The sequence below is a fragment of the Canis aureus genome, chromosome 12 (genome assembly GCF_053574225.1).
Source record: "Canis aureus isolate CA01 chromosome 12, VMU_Caureus_v.1.0, whole genome shotgun sequence".
NCBI lineage: Eukaryota > Metazoa > Chordata > Mammalia > Carnivora > Canidae > Canis > Canis aureus.
Genome location: NC_135622.1, coordinates 13,176,756 through 13,198,548, shown reverse-complemented (window position 1 = coordinate 13,198,548; position 21,793 = coordinate 13,176,756). Strand labels below are relative to the sequence as shown.

General features: G+C 36.6%; 1 protein-coding gene and 1 long non-coding RNA gene across 10 annotated transcripts in view; one reads left to right on the top strand and one right to left on the bottom strand.

The window, feature by feature from the left end:
* Window positions 1-19,885, top strand: part of LOC144280610 (uncharacterized) — a 42,261-nt gene extending 22,376 nt beyond the window's left edge. For all 5 annotated transcript variants that reach the window (XR_013349034.1, XR_013349035.1, XR_013349033.1 and 2 more), the window contains 2 exons: window positions 16,918-17,045; window positions 19,357-19,885. This is a non-coding gene — a long non-coding RNA (uncharacterized LOC144280610). The remainder of the gene's footprint in view (window positions 1-16,917; window positions 17,046-19,356) is intronic.
* The window catches only part of PHTF1 (putative homeodomain transcription factor 1), a 43,753-nt gene continuing 32,483 nt past the window's right edge, over window positions 10,524-21,793 (bottom strand). For 4 of the 5 annotated variants that reach the window (XM_077842814.1, XM_077842818.1, XM_077842815.1 and 1 more), the window contains 8 exons: window positions 19,095-19,223; window positions 18,424-18,696; window positions 17,532-17,663; window positions 16,933-17,019; window positions 13,233-13,388; window positions 12,145-12,240; window positions 11,587-11,712; window positions 10,524-11,057 (listed from right to left, as the gene is read on the bottom strand). In XM_077842814.1, coding sequence (XP_077698940.1) covers window positions 11,037-11,057; window positions 11,587-11,712; window positions 12,145-12,240; window positions 13,233-13,388; window positions 16,933-17,019; window positions 17,532-17,663; window positions 18,424-18,696; window positions 19,095-19,223 — 1,020 coding nt within the window. In that variant the 3' untranslated portion in view covers window positions 10,524-11,036. The remainder of the gene's footprint in view (window positions 11,058-11,586; window positions 11,713-12,144; window positions 12,241-13,232; window positions 13,389-16,932; window positions 17,020-17,531; window positions 17,664-18,423; window positions 18,697-19,094; window positions 19,224-21,793) is intronic. The other variant, XM_077842819.1, reaches the window with a different exon arrangement.

Here is a 21,793-nt window from a genome sequence, read left to right as displayed (position 1 = left end):
ACTAGATAACCATTATATCATCCTAAATACCCCAGAAAACAATCTAAAGACTAGCAGAACAAACCACAACTAAAGGTAGAGAAGAGCCCACATCAAAGGAGGTAGGAAGTACAGAGAGGTAGCTTGGGAGCGAAACAGATTGTGGCCACCACAGTCATAGAGAAGGGCAAGAGACAAGTTAGCACACAGGGGAGTACATGGGGAAAATGAATCCCCATAACAATTAGCTTGGAAAGTGAGAGGGCCCAGGTTTTGTGTAGTTCTTACAACCAGTGGGACCTAAAGCCTGCGGGTTTTTTTTTTTTTTTAATTTTAATTTTAATTTTTATTTTTTTATTTTTTTTTTATGATAGTCACAGAGAGAGAGAGAGAGGCAGAGACACAGGCAGAGGGAGAAGCAGGCTCCATGCACCGGGAGCCCGATGTGGGATTCGATCCCGGGTCTCCAGGATCGCGCCCTGGGCCAAAGGCAGGCGCCAAACCGCTGTGCCACCCAGGGATCCCAAGCCTGAGGTTTTAAAGGTTGCATGCTTGGCTCAGAGAGAGGTCAGAGGACGTTGGTCTGCTCTTGGAGAAAAGCCAGAGCAAACAGCCAGTGGACATACAATGTGGACACAGCAATCTGAAGAGCACCTGGGGCACACAGTGGGGAGGTTACTTGCTCATCTTGGAGTGTGTTCCAGAGAGGCAGCATTCATGGAGTGACCCCTCTGGGTACAAAGGAACTAGCAGGTGTCATTTCCCTGCTCCACACCTCAGCATAAGCATGAACCCACCTGCAGGAGCCAGCATAGTGTCAATAACCCTACCTAACTGCTTAGACCAAGTCGTCCCCCATCCCTACCCCCGCCACAAGCTTTGGGATAACCACTCCTACCCATCAGCTTGCCTCAAGTCACACACAGCAGGCCCCCTCCCTCAGAGCACTGGCCCAAATCCCTGCCCACACCATGTGTCCCCACCCAGGAGTTTTGCAGAGCCTCAGTTCTGGCAGCAGTGGCAACTGGTCTCATTTCACAAGGAGACCAGCATAGTTAGTTAAAACTCACCACGTTCAGGCCAGGGACCAACACTGCCCACAACTGCCTAATACAGCCTCTGCAAATTACTGGCCTGAAGGATAAAGTGGCCGAGACACAACAGCAGAGCACACAGCACATATTAGAGACACTCCCAGAAGCGTCACACCCTAGGGAAAATGTACAATACACTGCAGGGAACTAGAGGGCCTCTTCTTCATAAAGTCATTCCCTCAAGGACAGGAGATATACTAACATTCCTAACATAGAGAAACAGGCATGAAGACTTAGATAAAATGAGAAGACAGAGGAATTTGTCCCAAATGAAAGAGCAAGACAAGGCCATGGTGTGAGATATAAGTGAAACACATAGGTAATATGCCTGATGGAGAATTTAAAGCAATGATCATAAAGATACTTGCTGGACTTGAGAAAAGAATGGAAGATATCAGTGAGACTATTAACACAGAGATAGGAATAATCTAGCAGAGATACAGGGCTCAATAAACAAAGTGAGAAAATGCTTGATGGAATGAACAACAAGATGGAAGAAACAGAGGAACATATTAATGATCCAAAAGACAGAGTAGTTGAAAGTAATCAAGCTGAACTAAAGAGAGAAAAAGAATCATGCAAAATGAGAATAGACTTAGGCAACTCTGTGACTCCATCAAACGTAACACTCATATTATAGAAATCCCAGAAGAAGAAAAGAGAAAAAAAGGGGGCAAAGAATTTATTTGAAGAAATAGCTGAAAACTTCCTTAATCTGGGAAGGAAACATATCCAAATTCAGAAGGCACAGGGAACCCCTCCAAAAAATAAACAAAAGCAGATCCACACTAAGACATAAAGAAAAAATATTAAAGGAACAAGACAAAAGAAGTCAATAACTTACATGGGAAACCCCATAAGGCTATCAGTGGACCTTTGAACAGAAACTTTCCAAGCCACAATATATTCAAAATGCTGAATGGGAAAATCTGGTAGCCAAGAATACTCTTTCCAGCAAGACTATCATTCAGAATAGAAAAGGAGATAAAGAGTTTCCCAGACAACAAAAATTAAAGGAGTTCATGACCAGTAACTCAGCTATGTAACAAATATTAAAGTGGACTCTGAGTAGAAAGTCCAGAAATAACAGTATGCGGTAGAGTACACAAAAGCAGTAAGAATGAACAGTCAATAACTCACAAAATAACAGGATTTAAAATATGACAACATATACCTAAAATGTGGGGAGGTGAGGAGTAAAGAATGGGTTCAAACTTAAATGACCATAAACTTAATATAGACTGCTATATGCAGGAGATGTTATATATATACCTAATGGTAACCATATAACAAAAACCACTAATAAACCTGTAAACTAAAGAGAAAGAAATCCCAATATATCACTAAAAACAATCAGCAAACTATGAAAGGGAGAAACACAAGAATCAGAGGAAATCTTCAGAACCAAAAAACAAGTAATAAAATGGCAATAAATACACATTTATCAATAATCACTTTGAATGTAAATGGACTCAATGCTGCATTCAAAAGGCACAGGGTGACAGAATGGATTAAAAAAGAAGACCCATCTATATGCTGCCTTTAAGAGACTCATTTTAGATATCCTTAGGACACCTGCAGATTGAAAGCAAGGGGATGGAGTAACATCATCATGCAAATGGATATCAAAAGAAAACCTGGAAAAAACAAAACAAAACAAAACGAAAAAAAAAAAAAAACAAAACAAAAAAAAAGAAAACCTGAGTAGCAATACTTATATCAGACAAAATAGACTTTAAAACAAAGACTGTAGCAAGAGACAAAGAAGGGTACTGTATAATAATAAACAGGACAATTCAACAAGAAGATGTAACAATTATAAACATGCACCCAACATGGGAGTATTCAAATACATAAAATAATAACAAACATACAGGAACTAATTGATAATAATACAGTAATAGTAGGGGACTTTAACACTCCAATTACATCAATGGACAAATCATCTAAACAGAAAATTGACAAGGAAACAAAGGCTTTGAATGACACCCTCAACCAGATGGATTTAACAGATATATTCAGAACATTTCATTCTAAAACAGCAGAATGTACATTATTTCTAAGTGTACATGGAATATTCTCCAGAACAGATCACATATTAGGCCACAAAACCAACCTCAAAAATTCAAAAAGATCAACATGATATCATGCATCTTTTCTGACCACAACACTATGACACTAGAAGTCAACCACAAGAAAAAATCTGGAAGGACCACAAATACATGGAGGTTAAATAACATGGTACTAAACAATGAATAGGCCAACAGGAAATAAAAGAAATTAAAAAGCACATGGAAACAAATGAAAATGAAAACACGATGGTTCAAAACCTTTGGGATGCAGCAAAAGCAATTCTAAGAGGGAAGATTATAGCAATACAGGCCTACCTCAAGAAGCAAGAGCAACAAACAAAGCCTAAAACAATAAGAGAAAGGAAATAATAAAGATTAGAGCAGAAATAAATGGTAAACTAAAAAACCAATAGAACAGATCAAGGAGGGCAGCCCGGGTGGCTCAGCAGTTTAGCGCTGCCTTCAGCCCAGGGCGTGATCCTGGAGACCCGGGATCGAGTCCTGCGTTGTGCTCCCTGCATGGGGCCTGCTTCTCCTTCTGCCTGTGTCTCTGCCTCTGTGTCTCTCTCATGAATAAATAAAGTCTTTCAAAAAAAAAAAAAAAGAACATATCAAGGAAACCAGGAGCTGGTTCTTTGGGAAAAAATAAATAAAAAAAAATTAAACCTTTAGCCAGACTTATCAAGAAAAAAAAGGACCCAAATAAATAAAATCATAACTGAGAGAAGAGAAATAACAAACACTACAGAAATATAAACAATTCCAAGAGAATATCATGCAAAACTATATGCCAACAAATTAGACAACTTAGAAGAAATGGATAAATTCCTAGAAACATAAAACCTACCAAAACTGAAACAGGAAGAAAGAAAATTTGAAGACTGATTACTGGCAAAGAAACAGAATCAGTAATAAAAAAAAACTTTCAATAAACCAAAGTCTAGGACCAAATGGCTTCATTGGTGAATGTTACTAGACATTTAAAGAAGAGTTCATTCCTATTCTCAAACTATTCTAAAAAATAGAAAAGGAAGGAAAACATCCGAGTTCATTTTATAAGGCCAGCATTACTCTGATACTAAAACCAAATAAAGACGCCACAAAAAATAAAAATACAGGGCAGTATTTCTGATGAACACAGATGTAAAAATCCTCAACAAAATACTAGTAAACCCAATCCAACAATACATTTTAAAAAATAATCCATCACAATTAAGTGAGATTTATTCCTGGGTTTCCAGGGTGGTTCAGTATTCACAGATTAATCAATGTGATACATCACATCAACAAGAGAAAGGATAATAACCATACGATCATTTCAATAGATGCAGAAAAATCATTTGACAAAGTACAACATCCATTCATGATAAAAATCCTCAACAAAGTAGGTCTAGAGAGAACATACCTCAACATAATAAAGGCCCTATATAAAAACCCCACAGCTAACATCATCCTCAATGGGGAAAAACTGATAGCCTTTCATCTAAGGTCAGGTCACTTTTATCCAACATAGACTGGAAGTCCTAGCCAGAGCAATAAGATAACAGAAAAAAAAGCATCCAAATCAGTAAGAAAGAAGTAAAATTTTCACGATTTGTAGATGACATGATACTCTATATAGAAAACCTGAAAGACTCCACCAAAAAACTGCTAGAATTGGTAAGTATATTCAGTAAGGTTACAAGATACAAAATTGATGTACAGAAATCTTGCATTTCTATACACCAATAATGAAGAAGAGAATTTAAAAAAAAAATCACATTTACAATTGCACCCAAAATGATAAGATACCTACGAATAAACATAATCAAAGAGGTCAAAGACTTCTACTCTGAAAACTATAAAATGTTGATGGAAGAAACTGAATACCACACAAAGAAATGGAAAGACATTCTATGCTCATGGGCTGGAAGAACAAATATTGTTAAAAAATATCTATACTATCCATAGCACTCTACACATTTAATGCTATCCCTATCAAAATACCAACTGAATTTTTGCAGAACTAGAACAAACAATCCTAAAACTACAAAAGATACTACAAAAGACACTAAAGAGTCAAAACAGGGATCCCTGGGTGGCGCAGCGGTTTGGCGCCTGCCTTTGGCCCAGGGCGCGATCCTGGAGACCCGGGATCGAATCCCACGTCAGGCTCCCGGTGCATGGAGCCTGCTTCTCCCTCTGCCTGTGTCTCTGCCTCTCTCTCTCTGTGTGACTATCATAAATAAATAAAAATTAAAAAAAAAAAATAAAGAGTCAAAACAATCTTGTACAAGAAAAGGAAAGCTGGAAGCATCATAATTCTGGACTTCAAGTTATATTACTAAGCTGTAGATCAAAACAGTATGGTACTGGCACAAAAACAGACACATAGTCAACAGAACAGAATAGAAAACCCAGAAATAAACCCACGATTATATGGTCAGTTAATCTTCAACAAAGCAGGAAAGAACATCCAGTGGGATAAAAACAGTCTCTTCAACAAGTGTTGGGAAAGTTGGACAGCCACATGCAAAAGAATGAAACTGGAGCATTTACACCATATACAAAAATAAATTCAAAATGGATTAAAGACCTAAATGTGAGATTTGAAACCATAAAAAATCCTAGAAGAAAACACAGGAGTAACCTCTTTGACATTGGCAACATCTTTCGAGATATGTCTCCTAAAGCAAGGGAAACAAAAGCAAAAATAAACTATTGGGACTTCATCAAAATAAAAAGCTTCTGCACAACGAAGAAAACAATCAACAAATCTAAAAGGCAGTCTAGAGGTGGGAAAATATATTTGTAAATGATAAAGCCAATTAAGGGTTAGCATCCAAAATATATAAAGAACTAATAAAACCCAACACCCAAAACACAAATAATCCCATTTAAAAATGGGTAGAAGTGGGACACCTGGGTGGCTCAGTGGTTGAGCGCCTGCCTTCAGCCCAGGGTGTGATCCTGGAGTCCCAGGATTGAGTCCCACATCAGGCTCCCTGCATGGAGCCTGCTTCTTCCTCTGCCTGTGTTGCTGCCTCGCTGTGTCTCTCATGAATAAATAAATAAAATCTTTTAAAAATGGATAGGAGATATGAACAGACATTTCTCCAAAGAAGACATACAAATGGCCAACAGACACATAAAAAGATCTTCATCATCACTTATCATCAGAGGAATGCAAATCAAAACTGCAATGAGATATTACCTCACACCTGTCAGAATGGTTAAAATCAACAACACAAGAAACAACAAGTGTTGGTGAGGATGTGGAAAAAAAGGAACACTTGTACATTTTTGTGAATGCAACTGGTACAGCTGCTGTGGTAAACAGTATGAAGTTCCTCAAAAAGCTAAAAATAGAACCACCCTATGATTCAGCAGTTGCACTACTGGGTATTTACCCAAAGGATATCAAAACACTGGGGCACCTGGGTGGCTCAGTCAGTTAAGCATCTGACATCAGCTCAGGTCATGATCTAAGGGTCCTGGGATTCAACCCCACGTTGGGTTCTCTGCTCAGCAGGGAGCCTGTTTTTCCCTCTCCCTATGCCTGCTGCTCCCCCTGCTTGTGTTCTTTCACGTGCTCTCTCTCTCAAATAAATAAAATCTAAAAAAAAAAAAAAAAAAAAAGAATTTGGGAAGCTCAAGACAGCTGAAATTTATTGCAAGGAAGAGTACCAGACAGAAGACAGCTACATAGAGAAGACAGATAAAAAAAAAAAAAAATGTCCAGAGGGTTCCTTTCAAGTCTTTAGGTAAGTACTGATCAGCACAATAATTGTTGTTGAGAAATACCAAATGACATGGAAAGAACTACCAAAAAGAGGCAGGGAAATTTTGAGCTGGGAATAATTTGTGTTCCCACAGTCAAATTGGAAAAACTTTATATAATAAACAGGACATTGGGGTAGAATACTCAGGAGGATATTGCTTCAATAGAAAAGTAGCCCTGACTAAATAGGCTGCTCTGGCCCACCTAACAAAGCTTAAAAGTAAGCCTTGAAATGATCAAACTGTTTCTAAGTAACCCACCTGTATTCCAGCAACAAAGCTCAAGAATATTTAAAAGAATACACATGTACATAAAAAAACCCAACAACCAATAGTGTAAAATTCACATCCAATAAAAAAAAATTACCAGCCATGCAAAGAAGCAGGAAAATATTACCCAAAACAAGAAAAAACAATAATTAAAAACAAACCCAAAAATGATACAAATAATTCTTTTAATGTTCTTATTTACTGTTTCTTTATAAATATATTTATCATGTTAAACAAGGTAGAGAAAAGAAATAGCCTAGTAAGGAGAGACATGAAAGGTTTTTTAAAAAAATCGGATTTCCACAGACAAAAATACACTAGGTAAGATTAACAGCAAATTAGTGCAGAAGAACAAGTTAGTGAACTTAAAGTCATGGCAACAGAAACTATCCATGATTAAAGACAGAGAAAGAAGATGGGAAACATACAAAACATCAGTAAGCTGTTGGACAACTTCAAACAGGCTAACATACATGTAAATTGGAGTCCCAGAAGGATGTAGTAGAGAGTGGAGTATAGAAAACTTATCTTAAGAAATAACAACCAAAATTAAACTATATAAATCCACAAGTCCAATAAGTGCAACAAACCCCAAGCACAAAAATCATGAAGAACACTGCACCAATGCACATTATAATTAAACTGCACAAATTTGATGATAAAAGCCTTAAGTTAAAGGTAGCCGAGGTTGAAAAAGGTAAGAATGACAGCAGGTTTCTTGTCAGAAACAACGCAATCCAGGAGGCAGCAGAGCAACACCTTTAAAACTAGTTTTATACCCAGCAAAAATATCTTTCAAATATAGATTCAAAAATCTTTCTCAACTAGTTGGGCCTGTACACATTGCTAAAATGATTTTAGATTTTTATCTTCAAAGTAATTGTAAGCCACTAATAGATTCTAAATGATGAGGCTTGCATTTTAAGAAAAACACATTAACTTTCTGAGAAAAGTAGATTGAGCTTGGTGGACAAGGAGCCATACATATGTAAGAGCAAAGGAAGCATAAACTTGTCCAAAAGAACAAAGAATATTGACATGGACTGGAGTCATAGAAGGAGGTGTAGAGAGCAGTGGACTGATTAGAAAAATAGTTAGAAAAAAAAAAAAAAGAAAAATAGTTAGAATATGGTTATTCAAAGACATGGTGCCTAGACATAAGGTTTAAGGAAGAGGAAGGAATCAAGAATGATTACTGTTTCTGACATGAACGACTATACTTATATATAATTTTATCCACCTGAAAAATAATTTAAACCAATTATATACTATCAAAACTGTAACTGAAACAACCCAGAATAAACTAAATGCTGTACTTAAACAATTCACTGTGTAAAAGTTGCAAATAAAAACCAAACAGCACTTTTTTGTAGGAGAAAAAGATACAGACACGAGCTTTCTTCATCTGAAATTTGCACTGAGCTCAATCTTGCATTCGCAGTTGGTATTGTTCCTTATGGAAAATAGTAAACACATGATTTCTATGAGCCATCCATTGAGATACTGAAGTGCCTTTACAAAATAGTTGCTTCAGGGATCCCTGGGTGGCGCAGCGGTTTAGCGCCTGCCTTTGGCCCAGGGCGCGATCCTGGAGACCCGGGATCAAGTCCCACATCAGGCTCCCTGCATGGAGCCTGCTTCTCCCTCTGCCTGTGTCTCTGCCTCTCTCTCTCTCTGTGACTATCATAAATAAATAAAAATTAAAAAAAAAAAAAACAAAAAAAAAACAAAATAGTTGCTTCTACAGGCAAATCACTATAATAGAGTTGTACCTTTAAAAGAAATTATAAGTCTCATGCAGCATTTGAAATAGCTGCAAATTTGTGGTCATCCCTCCTTGTTCAGCAACCTTGTTTCCTATGTTCCTATCTTCAGATTCCAGTTAGGAATCTATCAGTGAGATTTTTTAAAGCTCTTAAATAATAACAAATGTTTGTCAAGGATTTACAAAGTGCTACACACTATCTGTTGTGTTAAGTACCTTACAAGATAATTTCATTCAACCTTAAAAACTCAATTATATAGTAGTTATGCCCGCTTAACAGATAAAGAAATTGAGATGCACAGAGGTTAAGTAATTTGCCTTAGACCATGAAGTTAGTAAGTCGCAGAGCCAAAGATATGAACCCAGATAGGTCTGACTTCAATCCCTGGACTCTTGAGAAATTCATCTTTAGACTTCAAAAATCTCCCTGCATATTGGGATATGTATAATTGATACATTGATTTTGTGTGGGTACCTACTTTACATGTAATACCTAAGTTTCTAAATTACTTCCTTCTAAAAGTTCACAAAATGAAGGGGAATAAAAGTATACTTATCATGGGATGAGCACTGACTAATGAGAATTGTTAAAATATTATATTGTCCACCTGAAAATAATATAACACTGTAGGTTTATTCTATTTCAATAAAACAATAAAAATTCATAAAATCTTATCATTAAAATATTCAGACTTTTAATTTGCCTCAAGAGATTCTTCAAAGCAGATAACTTGAAGAGCAGGAATTGTATGTAGCTATGAGTTTTCATTAACATATATATATGCATGTGTGTGTAACAGGGAATGTTGATAAGAGAATTCAGATAGGGGCAGCCTGGGTGGCTCAGCAGTTTAACACCTGCCTTTAGCCCAGGGCTCGTGATCCTGGAGATCCGGGATTGAGTCCTGCGTCAGGCTCCCTGCATGGAGCCTGCTTCTCCCTCTGCCTATATCTCACCTCTCTCTCTCTGTGTCTCTCATAAATAAATAAATAAAATCTTTTTTTTTTTTAATTTTTATTTATTCATGATAGGCACACAGTGAGAGAGAGAGAGGCAGAGACACAGGCAGAGGGAGAAGCAGGCTCCATGCCGGGAGCCTGACGTGGGATTCGATCCCCGATCTCCTGGATCGCGCCCTGGGCCAAAGGCAGGTGCCAAACCGCTGTGCCACCCAGGGATCCCAAATAAATAAAATCTTTAAAAAAAAAGAGAGAGAGAATTCAAATCATCAAAGGCATAACTTGGCTGAGTATAGACACTAGGGACCTGAAATTGTACTGAGGGTTGAGTACATTAAGTCATACAACAATCAATGCTTCCCTTAGTATTGTGATAGGTAACAGCTCAGATGATTTACATGGAAACCATGTTGTATGATGGACATGAATGAGTATGCATACACTTACACTTCTCATGCTGAATTACATGGCACGATATATGCATGTCTCTTTCACCAACAACTATAGTTATTGGGATTAACTTCAAAACTGTAAACTAAAATTTTCTCCATAGTTTAACAGAAATTTGCAGGTTGAAAGGTTATTTTTTTCTGCAATAACAAAAAAAAAGCCTCGAAACCGAAATTCTCCAATAAAGTTATTTTATTTGGGTTCAACCTAAAATAGTTTAAATTTGATCTCTCTTTGCTAGAGGAAAGAAATCTCCAATTGTATAGACTTAATAGAAAAGTACTGAATTTGCCATTTCCAAAAGAAGGTATTTTCTTCATGCGTTGGGGATCTACCATAGTAACCCCAAAAAAACTACTTGCAGTAAATAAAACCGTCACAGCGCTGAAATGCCCCAAATCAATTTCCTAACTGAGAAAGTTGTCCTTATGTTACCATAATACATGATCTTTAGTTTTCTGACTATTCATACTGTTTGAAAACCATGAAAATACAGTTTTTGGCATGCATGCCCAGCTGGAAAAGGATTTGTTCCTCTGAAAACACCACTCCTAAGATTAGGCAGAGCGGAGAGCACCTCTATGTGTGAACAAGCAGGTAGGTGTCTCATGGTTTCTGCAGTCATCTCCTTCCTTAATGGGTAAATCCTGATGCCAGCAAGGGGAGATTCCAGGCACATGGCTCAGCTTAGGACTTAATTTTCCACAGCTAAGAAAAGAAAACCACCAAAATGAGTTAATTTTAAGACCAACAGTTGGGGTTTACAGGTCCACTTACATGACTATGAAGCGAGAACCCTTACATGAGAACAATAGCAACCATAAGACACCACAGAGGAGAAACATCAACAATTTCCAAGGTTAAAAATTCCACCCTGCAGTTCACAGGTCATGGGTTTTCATTCATTCTGCCTCAGTGTATTCCCTAGGTGAGAGGATGACCCTTCCCCAGCCTGTGCTATTAGACTGACATGAGATTCAAACTTGATTCTGTGTTCCATTCAAGAGCACAGTCTATTACACTTGTGTCACATGAGAAAACCTAAGCTAAGAAGCCTGTGCACCACCATCAAAATGTCTATTTTTTTACCCCAAGGGTTCTTTACACAAGTCTCTAGTCTTCCAACCTCTCACACTCTCACACACATACATGCACACACAGTGTGAAGAGCAAGGATTATTCTATTTGGTCAATTTTAAGACTAAGGCAGGTGCTACAAAGTACTGGTCACACTTACTCTTATATTAAATCCTAGAAGATCACTTATAACACCTGAGACAGCAGAAAGGATAACGACTCGTGTGATATTATAGATTAAGGGATTCATTGTCAGTCCATAGAGTCTAAATGGTGTGTCCAGCTCCTAGAAAAACATGGAAGAATGGAGATAAGATACATGGCCTCTCGATGGCTGCCAGTTATCTCTGGGCTGCTTTTAGGTCTTGGGTGAGGATGATTGCAGAAGTCATTTTTTCCTTCATGTTCAGTAGCTGCTTTAAAAAGAGACCTGTAATGGACTCTCACCTACTTTTCCACTAGAAATGTTCAAAGATGGGTTTGTGTGATATGTTGTCATGTTTTTTAAATGTTAATTTGAAAAATGTAACAGACTTTAGCAATCACCAGAACCTGGGTAATGAGATGGGAGTTTTTTTTATATAGTCCTTAATCCTAAACTGTCAAGTTGGCATTTTGAATGTACACAGACCAGTATCTATCTGTTACTAGAGTCTTCTCCAATACATAAAGTATTGATTTAAGTGCTCGTAAAAGTGTATCACAGGATATTACTTACTTTCAATAACTTGGTGGACAGCTTTAATACATTATTTACTAGAGTAAGCTGTTCTTTCTTATTTGGCTTCTTCTCCATCTTAAGATATAAATTAATCTGAGGGAAAAAAGAGAGATTAAGGCAAATGTCAGAGAAAAAGATATACATACTACACTAAGTCTGGCAGATTCGAGGATATTTTCAAATAAATTCTGAAATTCCTGCAGCTACTTCTACAGAACATAGATGTCACAAACCCTACCCTCAGCTCTTTTGGTCACATCTGGCAAAGAAAAGGCATTTAGTGAATTAAAAAAAGAAAAAGATAAATTCATTTAAATATCAAAACAATGAAAAGTGTAATATTAATTACAATATAACCAATAACATGTGAATTCCTTAACTTCAAAAGCTCTGGCTTATTCATTTTGGTGTCCCTCACATAATCTAATATCCTTGTGAAACACTAATGGAATATAAGAAAATAGCTGCTGCTTTTAACTTGCTATATCCTTATTTTTTCTCTGCTAGGAAATATTTTCCACTATAATTCTAAGGCAAAAAAAGAAAATCTAATGATACTAAATGTTTTTATTTAAAACTTATGGATAAACATGAAATTAAATACAAACAAAAACCAAAAAAAAAACCCCTTTATACTACTCTGTATTTATAAGAAACACTTCCCAATCTTACTATCCATTCACATACTAAAGAGCAAGTATTTTCCAAACACTGAATGCATTCTATGGCTGATACAGAAGAAATTCTAGAAGCTTATTAAACACACTTAAATGACAAGTATTATAAAGATCCACTTGATGTGGAATATGAGATTAAAAGCATGCTCCATTACCACCAATAAAGATATCTTTATAATATACAAAATACTTTCAATCCATAAGATCTTAATTCTTACAATCCTGGGAGCAGGGGGGAAGATTATTGCCCTCATTTTATCAGAAGGAAACACTTACATGGTAGCAGAGTGACTTATAAGTTCATATAGCCAGAAAGTGCTAACTCTAGATTTAACCCTGAATCTTCTGCACAAATCTTATTATGTCATCTCTAAATTCAGAACCAAATTGACAAGGACCAATCAATACCTGTTCAGTAAGTAATATTGAAACATTGCTGTATTTCTTATTGGTTTCAGAACCCAGTGAGGCCAGACGCAGTAAGAAAAGTAGTAAAGCTGTTTCCCAGATCAAAAATTCCCAATTATAAGCATCATTCAGGAAAGTTTTATGCCCTTGGAGAACCTATGCAAAGAATCAAAAAAAGTTAAGTTTTTCATTTGTCTCAAAAATCTATAATTATCACTTTACTCTAGAAACTTAAAGAGGTTTATAAGTTCCCAATGTTTTACACTCAAAGCAGAAGAGTTTCAATACTTATATAAAGTATTATCTATTTAACTAATCACTCTATTTCTCTAGGTTCCCAGATATTTTTTTTTCCTTTGCATGAAAGACAGCAAATTCTGGAAGTAACAAAGGAGGAAATGTACAAAAAGTAAAATAAGACAAACACATTTCAGTCTTTTAAACCACTGGTGTGCCCAATCACAAATACACGGTGACCATTTTTTCAAAGTATTAAATTTGCATTTTTAAAAAAGATTGTATTTATTCACGAGACACAGAGAGAGAGAGAGAGAGAGAGAGAGAGAGAGAGAGAGAGAGAGGCAGAGACACAGGCAGAGGGAGAAGCAGGCTCCATGCAGGGAGCCCAAACTGGGACTCAATCCCAGTACTCCAGGATCACGCCCTGGGCCAAAAGCAGTGGCTAAAAGGCTGAGCCGCTGAGCCACCCAGGGATCCCCTTAAGTTTGCATTTATATGGCTAGTAGAGCTTCCTAAAATATGTGGCCCATCCTACTGGTATGACTAGAAAATCCTGATGGTCAGTTCTTTGCTCCATTTTTAGGATCCAAATAATAGCAGCAGCAGCTATCAGTTATCAAATGCCTATTATGTATCAAGTTTTTTGGTAAAAGTCTTTGTTTTTTTCAAAATTTACTCAAGCGAGCTCAAGATAAAATGGAATTTATTGAAAAATTCACTGAAAAACCAAATGCTAGCCTTTTGAAAACCAGGAAGTCAAGGAACAGCTTCCCTCTCCATCTCTCTTCCTTGAGGGCCATTTGGGCTCCCATCTCCCCACTTCTTAGCTAATTCTGTTGCCTTGCAATACCTTTTTTTACTGCTACCCCCCAACTTTGACTTGCTCTAGTTTTGGTTTATCATAGTACCCTACTGGCCCACTGACTCCTACAGACCTTTCTTTTCCAAAGTCCACCACTGTTATCTCAGGTTTTCAGTTCTAATTTCCAAAAGAGGGATACATTTAGCCAATCAGTTATGACTAGGGGATGAAAGGAACAACTAATACCAATCTAGGCCCATCTTTTCAGCAGGGTGGTGTTTGTTGTGTAGCAATAGATAACACACAAACTACAGCCAAATGGCTATAAAACCAAACACAAAGAAAAACTTTTAAAACCAGCCAGAGAAAAAGGATGTTACTTTTAAAAGAGCAGCAAGAAGACTAACAGCTGACTTCTCAAGATAAAACATGGAAATCAGAAGATAACAGAATCCTAAAGGTACTGAAAGTAACTGGCAACCTAGAAATGAATACTCAGCAAAAACACCCTTTAAACACAAAAGTGATAAAAGACATTTTCAAACAAATAAAAACAGAATTTATCACCAAGCAGATTATGCAAACAGAAGGAAAACAATTCCAAGAAAAAGAGAAATCAAGAAACTAACGAAAAGCAATGAAAAGGGTAACTACGTAGGTAAATATAAATGAATAATTGACTACAAAAAAATAGTAATTACATCTTGTGGGTTTAAAATATATGTAAAATTTATTTATTTATTTATTTATTTATTTATTTATTTATTTATTTATTTATTTATTTATTTATTTATTTATTTATTTTTAGTTTATGATAGTCACACAGAGAGAGAGAGAGAGAGAGAGAGGCAGAGACATAGGCAGAGGGAGAAGCAGGCTCCATGCACCGGGAGCCCGATGTGGGATTCGATCCCGGGTCTCCAGGATCGCGCCCTGGGCCAAAGGCAGGCGCCAAACCGCTGCGCCACCCAGGGATCCCTATATGTAAAATTTAAATGAAGGACACTAATAATGGGTGAATGGACAAATGAGATAAAGTGTTCTAAGGGCCTAGCATTACAAGGAAGCAGAAACTAATAAATTATTAACTATAATAAGCTAAGGATATATTTTGCAATCTCTGAGGTCAGCAGGAGTAAAAGAACATATAGTAAGTTAACAGAGAGGATTAAATGGAATACTATAAAATATTAGATGAATAAGAGACAGCAAGAAAGGAGCAAAAAAAGAAAAATTAATAGGTAGACCAAATAAGAACTAAACAGTATTTGTATTTGTGGTAATTACATGAAATGTAAATGAGCCAGACAATCTAAAACACTAAGACTGTGAAACTGGATTAAGAACAAGAACCCCCCCCCCCCACACACACAAACAAAGCTATGTCGATTACAGGAAACATGACTCAAATATGAAGACAAAATAAATGAAAGGGCAAAGATATGCAAAAATGAATCAAAAGACAGTTGGTATAGTTAATATAAATAGAGTAGACTTTAAGTTAAAAACATTAGATTCAGAGATATTTCATAAGGTCATGAAAGATAAAGATAGCCTGACATCTGTCCAGGTTAAAGAAGACTAAAGTGACAGGACAACTAAATGCAACATGTGATCCTGGATTGAGAAAAAAAGAATAACTATGAAGGTCATAAGAATTGGCTTCAAGATATATAAAGTGAAAACTGACACAAATAAAAGGAGGAAAAGAGAAATCCACCACCACAGTGGACTTGAACACACCTCTGTCGATGACTGACAGAATAAGCAGACCAAAGATATGAGTAAGAATGGAGGAGATGCAAGCAATTCAACTAATAAACTTGGACTAATTAGAGAATGTTGCTCGCCCAAACAACAGAATACAAGTTCTTTCAAAGCGCTGATATGGATTTAATGAAACTGATCATATGCCAGATAATATAGCAAGCTTCACAAATTTCAAAGGAGTGAAAACATTCGAATATGTTCTGACTACAGTAGAATTAAGACAAAACTCAACAAATGGAATGATGCAAGGTAAGCCTGAAACTTCTTGTCATCAAGAAAGCACAAAAGTCCACCCTCCACCCTCAAATTGATACAAGGACTTGTTGAAAGGATACAGGAGGGAGCTTCAACGGTCCTCCCCACTAGCCACATCTGGGATGATTTAGTCATCAAAAGAAACAGAGTAATAGATTATAATCTGTTGGATAAAAATCAGAATATATGAGTCTGGGAAGGAAGAAAGGGAAGGAAGGAAAGAAGGAAGGACAGGAAGGAGGGAGGGGGGAAGGAAGTAGGTAAAGGTCAACCACAGAGTGAAAATTAAAAAATGAAAGAAAGATGAAATTAGAAAAATCACTATTTTGTAACCCTCATGGAATGACAGCTTTATTATCAGTCAAAAATTGCCAATTAGAATTAGAGTGATCTGAGGGTCTTAAAGCACTGAGAATTACTTTATTCTCATTTCAAAAGTAAGGAAAGTTAACGAGCATTCAACATAGCAAAGGAAATTTAGATACATTAAAAAATGGGTATTTCAACATAACCATGCCAGTGCCTTGCTCTTGAGAAATTAATTTTTGTCATATACACACACACATACACACCTAAAATAGTGAACCATATCATAATTTCCATTTTTCATTAAAACAGATATGAAACTCTTACCTGGGCACAACAAATGAAAGCAATCGAAAGTGTCAGTAAGAAGACTGAAGATACAACCACATCAACTGAACGCTGTGGCCCCCGTCTCTGTGGAGTGAGATGCAAGTTAATGTGTAAGATTACAGTTAGAGACAGCAATGGACCTCACATCATTTGCACTCTGAATTTCACTACATTAATGTGAAAATAGATATTTATAAGAAGTTTCTGGAATAGGATTTTAACACATTTTGGACAGTTTAAGTTTAAGCACTGAAATTCGTGCTGTTCCAAATTAAGAGTGTGAGTGATTCACGGATGTATTTTCAGCTGGAATATTTTCCAAAAAGTCAGAAAAAGATGCAATTTTCAATTTATAATTCTGTCCTAGGAATTTGAATTTTCTTTTCCCTTTCTAAGCTCTTATTTACTTACCTCCACCAGCTCAGCAGATAGATCACTTCCAACTTGGTGTTCAGATATGTCTGTCAGCCACTGACACAATCTGTCCAGCACATAGAACTAACCACCCTGCCCACTGAGTATCTGCTGCCAGGAATTTCACTGAGGTTTTCTGCATATTCTTGAACACATTCTATCATTAGTCAAATGAAACTCACCTTTAGAAAGGAACGCAGTGATAACCATATCTTAATGTTCTCCACTTTTTTAAGTCTGAAATGAGGTATTTCGTATTTCCTAGCTTTCCTGGCAGAGGTAATATGGCTGAAGAGTTTTGCAAATAAAAATCTCTAGAGAGTTAGAAAAAAAATCACAAAGTAAAAGGTACATGGGTGTATCTGTGTATATATTTATATATATAATTATAAACAATATTCCCAGTATATGAAAAATAACAAAAGGATGAAATTCTAATCAGTGGTCACTCAGACCAAGTTAATAGTTCATGACCCTGTTTCTTCCAAAGCACATTTCATAATAATATATGTCTTCATAATATGGTACACTCTTGACATTTTCAAGGAATATTATTTGGAAACCTTTGTGAATCCCCAACTTCACACACACAAATGTTTATACAGAATTCTGGTTTAATTCCAGATTAAATTTCCATTTAAAATCATGTTTTTTGCACATATCACCAATAAGCAAGTCCTCGATTCCTAATTCTTATCAAAATTCAATAAATTTATTTCTCACTCACCCATTTTCCACAGAAACGTTTTCACTTTGAGAATTACTACATATGTTATGGGTAAACAAGGACAAAGGCACATTGAGGCACAGGTGCCATGCAGTCAGCTAGGCTCACTCTCTGCCTAAGCCACTTACTCTTACACATGAACTCAGCGAAATGCCAAATTACAACATGTCATTTGTGAATAATCAATACCACAAGTGTTAAACCCACAAATACCAAAGCCCACTCATCAATCCTTTATTGCCCACATTAACTTTTGGAAAGGGAACAAATAAAGAGAACAAAATCAACTCAGTGGCATATCATATGCAAAACCAGAGGCAAGAAATTTTACTTAGTTCTATACTGACCTGCTTATATGTTCTCTCTGCCACACACATCATGAAAAAAAAAATCCAAGTAAGACACAATCGTTCAAAAAAGTTAATCATAGACAAAATAACAATAGGTGTAACAGGTGGTGCCCCACAAAAGAGAGTCACGATCTCCTCAGCTGAGATGGACTTTAGCTGGTCAAGGCTTTTCTCACGGAAAAGTCGATGTAGAAAAGGAAAGAATGCTAATCCAATGGTAACGACATTTCCCAGCATCTGATAACCTACTCCTTGCTGATATGCATTAACCTGGGAATTAATTTAAAATGTCCATCATTACATAGTTAAATGGAGTTGCGAAGCAGTATTTATCAAGTACTATTTAGATTATTAAAAACTGTTTTATAGCTAAAAGAAGTACAAATAAAAATGATGTACAGACTTATGACTTTTAGATTTTATTTAAAAATCAGGCTTAAATGACATAGGGAATATTTGCGGAGTATACCTGAATAATTGATCATGTTCACAGAAAACTTTGTTACAAATAAAAAAATATTCTGCTAAGTAAAGATTCTAACTACAAAATTAAAAATATATGTATTTGTTTCAAAAGCAGTGTTTTGATTACTGAATAGATTGATCCTATGAAATAGCTGATCATTAAACAAGTTTTCTGAAAATTTTGAAAACTTATGAAATCTTACCCTGCTCATGATGATGCCACTTATTTCCAACACAGACATATCCATCTTTTTACACTCGTTCCCTTCCCAGATTATTGCACTAACTCGATCAGAGGCAGGACTTGAGTTCTGAAGCCAGAATAAGTGGTTCTAAAAAGAAAAATATAAAACTATTTTCATCCACTCTTTTTTGTTTCCTCCGTTGGATTTTTTTCCCCATTTTCCAGCATCCAGGCCACATTCACCAGTGTTGGACCTCATCATTCTCTTCTCTCCTTCCCAGAGCTCATCATGCCAATGGCCACCTCCGTGATGCTCATCTCTGGTCCTTTTTTCTTCAAAAAGCCAACTTCTTACCTGGAAAGAGGCTAAACATCTGTGATGATGGGAAGTAGGATTCCATGATCTCCAACGTAGCTTCCCTGTCTAAATGTCTGGAAGTAAGGCTAAGCTTGGTGTGTTTGTGGCATGTTAAGGAGAGAAGTATTTATAGAGAGCAATGTGACTGTACTGGCGGTAGCAAGAAGTTAGGTAGGAGAGCCTCTAATAGGCCTTCCACGTTACATGAATAACTGAGGAGTTAAGCCTTTCTCTGGTCTAATCAGGACACAGAAAAGCACAGAAAACTCAAGAGGAAGCTCAAGATTAAAAAAAAAAAAAGTACCATTTTCTTCTGCCACATAAGTTCTTATTCTTCAAGTACCAACTCAAGTCCCCTTCACCAACACAGTCAGCTCATTGTGACAAGTCTCGCTATTTTGTCCTTCTCTGAAATTAAAGACCCCTAGTGTATCAGACAAATTAGCACATAATTATATGCTATTTTTCTAGTGTCCTCTACTTATTTCCCCTATAATCATCTCGTCCTCAAACTAAATTTCTAAAAAAGGACTACATGGCGTAGATTTCTTCTCTATCTACTACAGTGCCTAGCATAATGCTGATGAGCATTTACTGATTTATTCATTGAGGATGCCAAAAAAAATATATGACACACCAACTATGTAACACGCACCACAGATACAACAGGAGGATGAGACAGATGAGGTCCCTGACATCAAGAAGTTTAAGATTTATGGAGACATGATTAAATAAAGTTACTACATGGCATGATAGGGGGAGGAAAGAGGGCTTTGGGAGCAAACGAAGAAGGCTTCCTTAGCCAAGACCTGAAAAATAAAAAGAAGTGAGCTGAAGGATCGAGTATCAGAGAAAAGAGTGTTCCAGGCAAATAAGCCAGAGGCACACGGGGAATGGTACAGCTCTGAAAAAAGTCCAGTTGAGATAAAGTGTAGTATGTGAGAGCAGGTGGGGGTATGATCAGAGATGGGATTGTATCGGTGCAAAGAGAGAAACAGAAGCAAATAATCCCAAGGGGGGGAAATAGTAGTTAAAGGATTTAAAGGGGAATAGCATCATTCGGGCTGCGGCTCTGTGGAAGAACAGACAAAGGAAGCAAACCCACAGAAGCTGCTGTAATGATCCAGATAGCCCCAAGCAGGAGAGACACAAGCAGACAGAAAGGTATTGTTCTGTGGAGTCAAGGGGATATAAGGACAGATTAGAAACATGTGGAGAAGGTGGGGTCTCCAAGGTTTCTGTCTTAGGTGTGGTTGGTGAGGGCATTCAAAAATATGGGGAATAAAAGAACAGGATAGGTAGGGGAATTGGGAAATGATGAATTCCTTTTGATACAGAGAATTCCGTATTACCCAATTATTATTATATATGCCTTAAAATTATACTGAAAATCCCCAAAGTGCAAAGGAGGTCAAGATTATCAGGATGCTATGCAGAACTACTGAGGGCTAATGTGATTTAGATGAATCTTCAGACTGAACGTAAAGGATATTTAGATTCAAACTTTGATAGCAAAATTGAAAGAAAAAAGCTTAAAGCTTTAATGAGAAAACATACATTGTTTCTGACTAGGTTTTAAAAATTGTATACATTTAATGAAGCAGGATTTTTTTTCATGAAAATGCATAACCTAAATCAGTGATATCCTAGAATCAAGAAAATTCATTAATTAAACAAATGAATATCCACCATCCAGTATTTGTACATCACTGTGGAAATCTTTAGCCTAAAGAACAACAACCAAAAAAGAATCACATTGTCACCAAACATCTGAAACGTTGATTTGAGCACCACTTCTAATCATTCAATCTATCCAGCAGTGGAGAAAGCTCTCTCATGAAGTAATAATCAGTCCAGCTCCAGAAGTATTTAAGTAGAGGCCACTGATGATCTGGTGGGGATACTAAAAATAATGCTAACATCTCCTGGGTGCTTACTCTTTGCTAGACATTGTGCTAAGCACTTTATATTATCTCATTAGATATATCACAATGGTCCTATGAAGTAGTAACTATTATTACCACATGAGAATTTCTACATCAGTTGAGGGTTCAAATACCTTCTAAGCAACCTCCAATTCCAGGCTGATTTTATGATATTAATGCAAAGCCTAAAATTAAAAGCATCACTTGGTTTATACATTATTAGAGAAGCAAGCAATGCCATCTCTTAGTAATTCATGTATGACATGAAATATGTAATATAATACGAACATACGAGTTTGATGGACCATTCAAACAATCCTGCTCACATAAAATGAACATTAAGGATCATTCTAAGGAAAATGAGAAAAAAGTATTATGGACAAAAATTTAGGTTACGGCAACTCGAGAGTACTTCCCCGAGTTCTAATGCCAACA